We start from the raw sequence: 13,049 nt of genomic DNA on the forward strand, positions 1-13,049 counted from the left end.
AACCAAACAAGCAAAACTCAGGGTCCTAGAACATCTTAGGGCTATAAAAAATCTCAACCATCAGTACCCTGTGGCGAGACATTTTGCCTCAGAACATATTCAAAATTCAAATTTGTTACAATTCACGGTACTGGATTGTGTTGAAAATAAAGAAAGAGGGGGCAATCAGTGGCTGGATCTAAGAAAATTAGAGTCCAAATACATAATCAAATATAACACGATTCAACCTGTTGGTCACAACCTCGGGGAAGAATTAGCAGTTCACCTACATGAGTAATTTTAATTGCTGGTATTTTATTTTGTGCGTATTATGTACATTAATTTGAACATCAGTAGCTTGCTGTCATCTTCTCTCTATAGAATACTGCTAACTTTTAAAGAATTTGTTGATTTTAACTTGCAATTGTAAAATATTTTTATATGGACACACAGGCTGAAATTATATTGTTCTCTTGTTGCAGGTGTTGGACTCTATGCCCACTTGGGCGGAATTGTGATTATGGTTCTATATTAAGAACGTTATATCAGACGGTGCATGCCCACTTGGGTAACATTTTGCTTTATTTAACTGGCGCAATATGAGGAATATTGCGGGACCTTTAAAAATCGTGAAACCCACTTGGACATTGTTCAGGATAAAACTGCACAAACTGTCTTGAGTAAATAGAGTAACAATGCATTTATGTATATTAGCATGTCATGCAATGCTATATGACTCTTTTTTTCAATTTAAATCATTGTTGAAAAATAACGAATGAACTGAAACATTGTTGCTTATAATGTGTCTTCCACGTCTATTCACCACGTGGTATATGATGCAATATACCTCTTTCACTTTAAAAGAATGGCGATCTTACATGTATTCCACCCGTGAGCAAGAGGTAGGCTTACCTCGAAACGCGTAGGGGCTGTTTTTCTGCCAATAAACCTGAGCACTGCAAAATTGATTTGGGCCTCGACTCTGGTGTCTTTACATACAAAGATTACGCCAGGAATTGATATATATTGAGGTTTGGCGATCCCGCCGAGCGCCCGCTGTGGAAGCGGCAGAAGCACGCCATCTGTGTGTTTTGGATATATATATATATATATATATATATATATATATATATATATATATATATATATATATATATATATATATATATATATCTTTTTTTTAGTAAAATTAAAAGGTCTTGGCTAACGCCACACGTAACAGGTGGCCACCAACAAAGCAGCAAAGGCCTGGAACCACAGGACACAGTAAAGACTGTTGTCTCACAATATTTTTAATAAAATAAAACGCTTACTAGAACAACCTTTTTGTCATCCATAGCCTTAAACATAGTTGGCTGCGCATAGCAGGTAAAAGTTGCCCATCAGCCTACCCGGTGTCACTGAAGCTCAATGATAGTGCAGTACTACCCTAAGAGGAGCACAGCCGACAGTGCTGCATGCCAATGCCTCACCTCACGATGACCATACACAACCCAGTGGACCCAAGCCCTTGTTCAAATTAAGGATAGGGGCTAGACTCAGCTTAAAAGGCCCAACTATGTTGGTGTCAGAAAGGCTAAAATAACACATTGCAACTTTTTAGAAGATTATCAAATCAGGGGTGTTTATATGTCAGTATAACAATGACTCACACGCACCCAAAAAAAGTGTGTAGGTTGTCAGGTAGTAAATATTCTGCTGGTCATTAACTAAAGTTACATAGGGCATTCCCCATAGAAATCTGACAGGTTTCACTCTGTGTTACCACTGCATGCACCTTACCACAGTAGTGTGGCAACACAAGGGAACCACGTTCTTGCCATAATAATGCTGCATATATTATGTGACGCAGAGAAACAACCCCAGCTGTAGTACCTGTTATGTAAAAGACCTCCACCCGATCCTTTCTGCTCATTTTTTGTTAATATTGCAAAGGAATGGTGGTATGATTCGCCATAAGAGGGATGTTCAGTTGGAGGAAAAAACAATTTAGTCTCATATAGCATCTTGTCTCCAATACACCCTGCCTGGCACAGTAAGGGTATTGCCATCTGACTTGTAGTTTAACAATTTTAGAGGTCTGTTCACGAAGGTAAATATAAACATGTGTTATTCACAAAGATAAACTTACGTATGAATACATCTACATTTGTAAGTTTACTCTTACACGTTTGAGTAACGTAACTCCTTTGCCTATCTACCATTTCTGACTGTAAAGTTACTCTAAAGTGAGACCTACATGTTTCCATCTACTGAAATCCAGAAAGGGGAGGAAGTCAGTAAAAACATCAAATACAACCATAATGTTACTAATATTGAGTTGTTGCAACCTTATTTGACGTTCCACACATTTGGTAGAGACCCCTGCAATCCTACTGGACCTTTCCGCAGCCTTTGACATTGTCTCCTATCCAATTCTTATCCAACCATTGCACAAAGCAGGCATCCAAGGACACACACTTTGCTGGATTTGCTCCTTTATAGCAGGACGCAGCTAGTTGATGAGCCTGGCCCCTTCACCTCGAATGTCGTCAAACTCATCTCTGGACTTCCACAAGGATACTCATTGAGCCCCACTGTGTTTAGTGCCAACATGACCCCACCCACCAGCATCATCCATACCCATGGAATCGACAAAGTTTCCAGACCATACAAAACTAAGTGGCCAGGCTTACCCTCAAATTCACAAATCACACTCACAATACCCCACACATCAAAGAGCTCCACTGGCTCCCAATCCACAAACGAGCCCTCTTCAAAATCCACAAGCAAACATACAGAGCCTTAACAACATTGTCCCCATGTACCACAACAACTACATAAAATTCAAGAAATCTGCAAGTCAGTTCTGCTCAGCTGGACCCCTACATTACCAGGATACCCTGCCAGGTGAGTCATGACATGCTATAATATAACCTGGGCAGAAACTTCAGTATAGTAAAGTATAGGGAACACTTTAAAAGTGTATTAAACTTTTTAAAAACATTAGATGCACATTTTTAATTAAATATTAATGTTAATGAATTGTATATATTCACTTTAAATGCAAAATCCTATAATAACATGTTTCAACATTAATAATCAGATTTTATATTACAATTGTAACAATTTTGAATATATTAAATTAAAATCCCATTATTTTTCTGAAGTTTATAGGCAAAAAAGCAAATACAACTTAAAGTAAAAAAATATTTTTATTATGTATTTAAATGATGCATAGAATGAATTAATAGTATTATAAACATTTTATTATATGTTAATGTTACTCTAATTCATACATTTAAAAAGGTTAATACAACAGTTAAAAATAAATTAATAATCATGTTTTATGTTTAACATTTTTTAAACATTAAATACCATTTATTTATATTTTAAACAGTTTAACTTAATATATTTTAATATTAGTTTCTGTGGGGATTTATTTTATGTTGATACCTCATTATTTTCTATGGGAAGCTGATGCAGTACCAGTGGTTGGCCATGTGTGGTGCTGAGCTTTGAAATAGAGTACATTTATGACTATTTTGGATCCCTTTTAGGATAAGCCCACTAAACAGTGCATGTGCTCTCTGTTGCAAGACATATTGTGGATTACTATGAACGTAGAAGAATTGTAGCTCGCTCATTGTTTACTACTGGTTAATTTTCTTGTCACTCTCATTTTTCTGCTTCTTACACCTTGTCAGTCTTGTGTTTGTCCCTCTAGTGAGGCATTGCATTTATTCAGCCTCTTTGATTGGCTGCAATCTATGCTTCTACTGTTTGCCTTTCAAGCACTACAGTTTTCTTTTGTGTTAAGCACTCCACGGAAGTGCATTAGTTTTGACCAGTTTCACTCATGTTCGTATCTCCCCTTGCACCCCGTGTTGCTCTGTTGGTGCTTCTCCCCACCCCTCCCTCTAGTGCTCACCTGTTCCTTCTCCCCATTGCTTCCCCACACCTGCGCCCTCTGTATTGCTTTCCCCAACTCCTGCATTGCATTCGGGTCCCTCCAACCCCCACCGTGTTGTTTTTGCATCCCTTCCAGTCGTTCCTTGTTGCTTTTGCAACCCCTCTGTGTTGCTTCTGCATTCCATGCCCACCCTACCCTGTGTGCTTCTGCATTCCCCCAATCTCCCCATGTTGTTTCTGGGTTCACCACCTTAGCTCATGTTGCTTCCACATTCCCTCCACCTTCCCCCATATTGGTTTGCCCACTTGGTTTAAAAAATGCATTTGCATGTATTATTTTCTTTTTAGTTACGGATTCAACTTGGATCGGTAACTAGGAAGGAAAAAAGCACCCGTGTCATTTTGTAGCTGCGTGCATTAGTGGAGTGTGTGCCTACAAAATTATGCAGTAATTGAGTCAGTTGCGTTAAACTCTTTGTCAGGATTTTTTTTTTTTTTACTTAAGCCACCCTGCAATTCCTTTGGCAATACAAATACGTCATAAAGGCAAGACATAATGGTTACATAATGCTTGTTGGCTGCAATAACAATAGAATGACAATTTGTTAGTAGCAATGAGCTTACTTTTTTATGGTTGGGTGAATGTTGCTCCCTTAATCCCTCCCTACCTCTACATTAATCCCGCCCTTTAGTAGTATGCATTCCCAATTTTCCACCCACCTCTGTCCCTCTCACTTTTACTACTAAACAGGGGCGGCTCCTCCACGTGGGCGTTGGAGTGTCGCTCCACTGCTTTCTCGCAGTGAGAGAAGCAGAAACGTAAAACAGTATTATTTATTTATTTATTTATTTTCAAAGTTTTATATAGCGCGAACAAGATCTTTGTATAAATACCATTTTACGTTTCTGCTCCTCGCACTGCGAGAAAGCAGAAGGGTATGCCTGGTTGGGGGCGGGCAGGTGGGCGGGTCGGGGAGGAGTGGCTAGCCCAATGTTATGGGCGCTGACTGTTTGGTCGACCCCAGGGCCGACCAAACCAGTCATAGCACTCTCCATAGACGTGTGTAAGGACTGCGGCCTAGCCAATCACAACCCTGCCATTGCAGCATTGTGATTGGCTTAGGGGAGGAGAGGGAGGCTGCCTGCTTCTGCTTCGTGTGATCACTGAGCAGGAGACGCAACGCGGAATTCCGTGACAAGAGGCGAAGGTAAGTTTTTTTAAATGTCATTTTTTTAAATTAAGTTAACCACCCCCCTCACCGCGCGACCCACCCACCCCCCCACCCTACCCGCAAGCCATGCCGGCCGCGAGTGCTTCTAAACAAATACTTACACGTGCAGGGATGACTGCAGTCGGGTGGAGATCTTCACACACAGAAAACAGGAGACGCGAAATGTAACCCTCCTCATGTAGGTATGTAAATAGCATTTTGTAGTACATTGGAAGCAGCCGCAGTCCATCCAGGTAAGAGCGGTGGGACCGGGTGGGGGGTATTTCGACATACGACCACGACGGAAAATTAATTCTTTATTCAATGTTCCGTCTTGGTCGTCTGTGGAAACTCCCCTTCCTACCCCCCCCCCCCCTCACCCCTCTCTACAACCAGACCCCACCGCTCTTACCTGCACGGGCCACGGCTGATCAGATGTACTATTGTAGTAATACTAAACCAGGGCACAAGTCGTAAAAAAAAGAAGTGGGGGGACGCGGTCACCGGAAGTGACGTCACGACAGGAAGTGACGTCACGAAGGTGCCGAGCTCCTCGTCCCAGAGAGGCCAAAAAGTGAAATCCAGCTGTTTGGCAGGGGGGACGGCGTCCCCCCAGTAAAATAAGTGGGGGGACGCCGTCCACCCGCGTGGTACCCCGACTCGAGCCCTGTACTAAACACAAAATGCAGTTTGTGAAAAGGCCTCTCAGTGTTTACTTGACTCTAAAAAAAATCACACCTGTGTCGGAGTTAATCAAAGCATCAGGATGGAATCAGGAGTACAGGTTACTTCACATGTGGCACTTTGACGGGCATAGGAAGCAGCTGCAGTGTTGTCTGCCACTGTCAATACTTGGAGTTTGGAAATACTGCATAGGGTTTATTTATTACCAATACAGTATTAAGAAGCCTTCTGAGCACCTTTTAGTAACACTGCATGCTAGCAAAACGTCCCCACATAGAGAGGAAGGCTGGCCTGCAGGAAATTGGAAAAATACAAGAAGAGAGACAGTCACATTTTCCGACAGGGTGGCTGGTGTGGCTGAGGCAACGTCATCCAGGTGTGATGCGCGCCTGAGTGGCTGCCTGCAATATATGTGCCTGAAGGGGATTCCTCAAATCTTCCCTTGAGATCAGTTTACAGGCGCCAGCCAGAGCCCTCCTGCCAATTCCCCTCAACACTCCGCTGCTTGTACACATAACATGAACTACACCTCAAACAAAACCTTAAACTCCACTCTGGACAGCAGTGGTCGCAAGAGTAAAATCCCTTAAATCCAAGTAGGCGTCAGTCTCGCGGACTCTCAGACTCTGCAGACAGAAGGATCGCTTGTAGATGACATGAAAAGCAACACCTAATCTTTCACTGGACTTCACCCACGAAACAACAACAAGCAACAAACATGCTGGAAGAATAACGCAGGGCGAAAATCGTGTCACATTTTGGCCAAGGAAGTCACGCCTTCCACAGTCTCTCAAACATGTGCGCGCGGCCAACACCCCAAACACCACCACCCTGCCGGGCACACCCGCGGTCTGAATGACTGACATTGACATGCAGATGGCTGGCGGGAAGTACGGCGCCCGCCAAAACGTCAAGTGACATTTCAGAGAGGAGGACTCACATCTCGGAGGCATCCATCCGGGGGAGAGGGGAGCTCCATGGAGGCAGCATTAGGCGCGGCGCCGGCGCCGAGGCATGCCAGCCCGCCCGTCCCCTGCCGATCGATGCTGCGGTTGTTGTCGCTGCAACAGATGGGGAGTCACTGCTGGGTGTGTTCCTGCGCGGCGCGGCGACAGCGAGGCGCACGCAGCGAGCAGCCAGGGGACCCGGGGTGTCACAGGCAGCGGCTTCTTGTCACAGGGCCGCATGCCAAGCCCGGAGCGGATCCGTTTACAAGAATGCGGCAACCTGTCGCGTTCACGCTTGGCGGGCTAAGAATACGGGGCGCTCGGCTTACAGATTCCGAGCGCAAACGCAGGCACGTGCTTTTATAGTAAGAAAGAATGACTTTTTAAGAGTGCTAAAATCAATGCCAATCAATCGTCCGTTTTCTAGAATTAAACAAATGAATCAGGGATGCTTCTTAACTCTTCAAGGTGGCAAGCCATCCACCATTTGTCACAGCACATTTGAGTAAAATCAAATTATTTATTTAAGGTGTGTTAACTTAATGGATTCAGTGAAGCCGTCAAGTTTCAAGTTTACATGTATTTGATTTAGTTCTCTACTGAGAACAACCAATTAAAAAATACATTTGTTATTAAATATTAATAAAGTAATCATTTTAATACAATTTAAAAAGTTTTAAAAAATGTTAACAGATTATAACACACAAATTCATTAGGTGGTGACTTAAGAAGCAAAAGAAAAACACAAGGCTCCGGATGAATTAAACTAGCATACACATGTCCAGGACTTTAAACCATGTCACTAATGACGTGGATGGTGACGTTCACCTTACCCCTTAGTGCCTCATTGTCTTTGTTTTTGATGCTGATGAAATCTGTCAGTGAAGTCACTCTGTGCCCCTCAGTTAATGCAACATTGTAATTCCATGTTTATGGAATGTCTGGTTTCTGGTTTTTAAAATCTGGCCACCCTACCTTAATCTTTAATAGAATTAGTAATTCAAAGTCCAAGAAAGACACCAAATGCACTAAAACAAACCATTGTGGTAGATGGGAGTGTGAAACTTGTTTGCGTAAATATGGGTAACTCCTAAAATCATTTCCCCTTTAGGATGTACCTAGTGCAGCTTCAAAATTCCATAACATACCTCAACAGTAATGCTTTTAAAGGTGCTGTCTCAGTTGACCTGCCATATTATTTTGGATAAAAGGGCAAAGAATGGGAGGGGCTTGTGGTATCCTGTTGTGCTTGTATGTGTGCGGACACACACACATGCCCGCACATGCACTATATTTTTGGGGAAAATGTATCAAACAATCGATCAGCTCACATAATCAATGCTCAGTAAAGAATACACTCTCAGTTGCCTGTCCCTCCATGCTTCAGGCAGAGGTGGTGAAATGCTTGCTAACAATGGCACTCACAGGCCATAATGATGAAGGTTCCACTGGTCCTTCGTTTAAGTACCTAACCGGATCCTCTCCTTGGGTGGTATGTCATTTTATTAGATTCTTCATTTGGGGGACTGTAAGTAGGACATTTTCCTTCAAAGGCCATTATTTCAGAGTTATATGGGGTACCTAAAAAATAATTCATTTGGATGCTTTTAACTCAGTTCCCTGAGCCTTAAAATCTCCTCACCATCCTTTCACTCTACCAATCCCTAAATCCTGAACCCCCCATCCACCATAACCTACACTCATCCCTTATTCCTAAACCCCCTCATAGTCCCTAAACTCCATCCTCTCCTGAACCATTAAACTCCCTCATCACACGTACACTGCACTCAGTCCCGACCTGTAAAAACCCTCACTACCACTACACTCCATCCATCCCTGCTCCCTAAAAGCCCTTAATCACCCCTAAACTCCACACATCCCTAACCCCAAAACACTTTCTTCACCCCTAAACTCCACACAATCCAGAACCCTAAAAATCCTTCACCATCACTAAACTCCACCCGTATGTGAACCCCCAAAATCTCACCACCACTTAGTTCCACCCATCTCTGAACCGTAAAAACCCTAACACCTTAAAGTTCAGCCATCCATCATCTCTAAAGCCCATTTAGAACCTCTCACTGTCTCTTAGCTCCACCCATCCCTGAATCCCTCAAAGAGTATCCTTATATACCTAAACTCCACCCATCAAATTAACATGTCAGGAGTGATGTAATATGTGGGGATTGTAAGCAGTGTATGATGCAGGTGCAGGTTATAGTCAGTTCACTGAACTACAACTAGTGAATTTCTGTGCTTTTTGGGTTTTTAAAGAAAGCTCATGTGACATTCAAACACCTCACTATAACAACACTTTAATCATTGTTTTTCTAGTGAACATCTGTTTTTAAACACAATTTAAGGTCTTAGCACATAATTTAACTATAGCGTCACTTTAACCTTTGTTGTTTTCTGCAATAGCTATACATTTATCGGTTTACCATAATGTTACTATATTAAAATTAGGGAGCTGTTAAGCGACTGATAAGATTGGTAGGCTCAGTAAACAGATGTGGAAAGGGAATGGGGTACTTATGCAGGCATCTCTCTCTTTCACTATTTTTAGCCCCTTTGAATATACATTATGCCTCAAACTGCTATAAACCAATTTCTCCCCTCCTTTTTGTAAGCCACTGTTTCATACCTGCGTTAACATAGAAATGTTCATTTACTTCAGCTAGTTCCTCAGGAAATACTTTGAATTCATTAAATAAAACTTTAAAAATAACTAAAATAAATAAATAAACAGGTCTTATTTCAACAAAATACAAATTCAAAATATTAGTGCGTTAGTTGCCCATTAGAATTCTGTGGTGAAGTACATCACTAGGGATCTCAAGGGACTTAAACGAGAGACAGTTGCTGAAAGTACATATATAACTCTGCATATCAGAATGTTTTTCTGACATGGATGATGAAGAAAATATATCTTGATTTTAGATTTCTAGAACACTAAATCAAATTTCTGTGACAAAAAGAAACCCCTCTTTTTGTTCATTACTGCAATATCCTGTCTAGAAATGCTTTTAGTTCTACAGCTTTGATTCCATCAAGATGGCATTCAGGTGTCCCACATGTTTGTCATAAATACACAATTTTCCCATGGTAGCTGTAAATTATAACACTGTAGGGAAGCTGAAGTAAAACACTGGTGAATCAACTGACAGGTTGCTACGGGTATTCGAAGTATGTGTTTCACTCAGCATGCCAGACATTTTTTTTACTGATATTGATGAGGAAGATATTTAAGGTTTATAGAAAATGTGACCTCATATCAGCTGATTCCATCAGAATGGAATTCAAGTGTGCTACAAGTTTATCATAAACACAGGACGTAGGCACTCTAGTTGTTCATTAGAACACTATGGGAAGCCGCATTAGAGCACTGGGGGATCAAAATGAATCAAATTAAAGAACTTGTTTTACTCAGAATCTCAGATTCTATTCTCACATTGCTGAGGAAGATAGAATGACCGTGTACAAAATGTACCCTTATTGTTGCTTCTGGAGCACCTTCCATAATCTCCATGAGAAAATCTCGAGAGAAAATAATTTTCTTTCAAACATGGTTCATCAAATCCCAGCATAGGGTCAGCATTTTTTTTACATGGTAAAATCACAAGTTATTTCAATAGAGTTCCTAAAATGAATATAACACCACAAACTGTTCCTTTTTGAGACCATAAAAACCCAGCCATCACTAGAATGTATTTCAAGGGGACCATGTCCTGGCGGGCACATTATGCTATACATTTTTGTCTATTCAATCAAGAGGGTCATGACACTGGGGGGTCAGGATGAGCTCACCCTGCTCTTTATTTTTCTCAAAATGTAATTTCAGGTTGTATGTCCCTGATCCTGTAATGGCTGCCACAACATTGTGTTCATGTTGTGGAAAGCTAATCAGGATTGACAAGTCCACATTAAATTAGTCGGTCAGAGCATATCTGGATACCAAGAGTCCAAACTTTTTGACAGTCATAGCGCTTTTTTTCAACTTGAAGCCATATTGCCTATGTGTTGCTTAACCTCCTATCTCCCCCGCGCTGATTTTTCACATACTGCACAGCACCATATGTTGCTGTGCAACGTCTTAAAAGGAAAAAAAGCACAATGATGCTGTTATAGTGCTGTTTTCCTACTTTAGGCTATGTTGCACAGCAGCTCACACTGCAGTGCAACTTGTCTAAAAATACATCAACAAAACCAATAGATATTTACAGAGGCAAAACCTATTGGCTTTTGCTTTAGCTCTTGGAATTCCATGTTTACTCTTACCTTGATACCTTTACCTTGGAAGCATTGGCTGCTATTAATAATCCTTTTCGGTGTGGTGACATGGGTATGCTACTTCTGTGTGGTGACAAGGGCATGCTTTATTGTGCTCCCAAAATTCGTAGATATGCATCTAAAATAGTTTTGAAACCGAGCTCTCTAGGCTAGTGTGTATTTGTTGTAGGCTGATTGCTATCTAGGGTGTTGGGGAAGGCATGTGGCACTAAGCTTCTGGTGGTTGTCTGTATTTGCTGTGCTTCTAAAATTTCTTGTTATGGTCACTCAGCACACCTTGGCTACTACAGGGGTGGTCACATAAGCACCAGAACAATCTACAGATCTGTAAGTAGACTTTGCAGTGTATTTGGGCTCATATTGCCAGGATATGCATGAGCAAGGTTTAACAGCAGAATGTTCCTTTTCCTGCTTACATGGGGATTCCTTTCGGTGTTCTGTTCCTTTGGGAAGGCACTTTTATTAAACTTCTTACAGCGACTGCACAACTCCTGTTTTCATGCGCACACATGACCTGAGAGACCCCCTCCCTGGAGAGCCAACGTTTCAAAGGTGGGTCGTTTATTTTCTTCTAAAACATGTTGCACAGCAACCCATGCAGCTGGTCCATATGTGTAATAACAGTGCAGAGGCAGGGGTGAAAATGGACGGGATGGGGGTGAAAATTGACGGTTTGGGGTAAAAATGGACAGAGAACTTGGACAGCATGGGGAAACGGTGTGGGGGCTGTAGGTGTGGAAAACAGACAACGGGGGTAAACGTATGGCGGAGGTGGGCTGTGGGCCCATAAAGTCTTATAAAGTGCAAAGGCAAAATAAAAAAAAAGTACATTTTGAAGAGTGCAGCTAATGAAAGAACAGTGGCCTCCACAAGAAGAAGTGATAGGTTCATGCTTCGTGGCACGAACAGAAGACTGCAGTAAGAGATGAGCAGCCAGCAGGAAACAGGAGGTGAGACCAGTAAGAAGCAGCAAGGAAACGAGAGTGGAGCGGAAGCCAAATAATGGTAGGTATTGCTAAGTAATGGACGGGCTCTAAGCTAATTTTAATGTTTTTTTTCATAACAATAGCTTTTGCTGACAGCGCATGTGCGTTGTAGGCAAAACCTAAAAAAGACACATTTTGTCCAACGTTTTAACTTTTTGCCAAGTTTAGTGAAATCCGGTTCAGCTATTTTTTCTATTTCAGAAAGCCAATCATCCTATGGAAATTAACATAGGAAATTTCACATTTGGGACCACCCCTTTTTTGGAGCCACACGCTTGACAGATCAGCATAAAATCAATCTATCTATCTATCGATCTATCTATCTATCTATCTATCTATCTATCTATCTATCTATCTATCTATCTATCTATCTATCTAGCTATCTATCTATCTATCTATCTATCTATCTATCTATCTATCTATCTATCTATCTATCTATCTATCTATCTATCTATCTATCTATCTATCCATCTATCTATCCTTCCTGTCCTAATTCAAGGTTGGATCCGATGGCAACCATCTAAAGTCAATGGATCCGAAGTAAAAGTAAGACAAACAAAAAAATCCCCAAAAATGGTAGCACACACTAGTGGTGCCATGCCAGCCATCCGCATGATCATTCCAGGAAGTATTGGAGTTCTTGAAGGACCATAACGAGGGACACAGCAGCACTGGAGAATATCTGTCCACACCAGGGAGGATGGCATGGTCAGCAATATAGGACACAACAATGTACACGAGACGCACTCATGTCAAACGAGATGAAGAGCTTGTAAAAAACAACCATTCTCTGGGCAAGGGGTGTGTTTTTTTGGGATTGGTATCTGTTTGTAAAAAGATATCTAAGCATGGTTTATCTTATGGTGAAATACCTTTATTATCTATTTTTTGCAGGAAAATCAATGGTTCCGTTTTGCTGATAAAACAAAATAAATACTATGCTCTTGTTACAGTTGTTCTCTCACACAAAAATTGGTCTCCATGTGTGTCAATTACTTAGTTCTATCTTTTGACAGAATTTCGAAGCAGAAATTCTAATGGCAGAAAATCCCCCATTTCTA

At 41.5% G+C, this 13,049-nt stretch overlaps 1 protein-coding gene across 4 annotated transcripts in view; it reads right to left on the reverse strand.

Annotated features, from left to right (window-relative positions):
• PRKAG2 (protein kinase AMP-activated non-catalytic subunit gamma 2) overlaps positions 1 to 13,049 on the reverse strand; it is a 1,661,435-nt gene that overhangs the window by 1,263,995 nt on the left and 384,391 nt on the right. The window contains exon 1 of one of the 4 annotated variants that reach the window (XM_078663219.1): positions 6,706 to 6,805. The exons of the other annotated variants lie outside the window; for them this stretch is intronic. Within the exon in view, the coding sequence (XP_078519345.1) occupies positions 6,706 to 6,744 (39 nt within the window). The 5' untranslated portion in view covers positions 6,745 to 6,805. Of the gene's footprint in view, positions 1 to 6,705; positions 6,806 to 13,049 lie in introns of those variants that run through there. 4 annotated transcript variants of the gene reach the window in all.

This window comes from Lissotriton helveticus, chromosome 10 (assembly GCF_964261635.1).
Source record: "Lissotriton helveticus chromosome 10, aLisHel1.1, whole genome shotgun sequence".
NCBI lineage: Eukaryota > Metazoa > Chordata > Amphibia > Caudata > Salamandridae > Lissotriton > Lissotriton helveticus.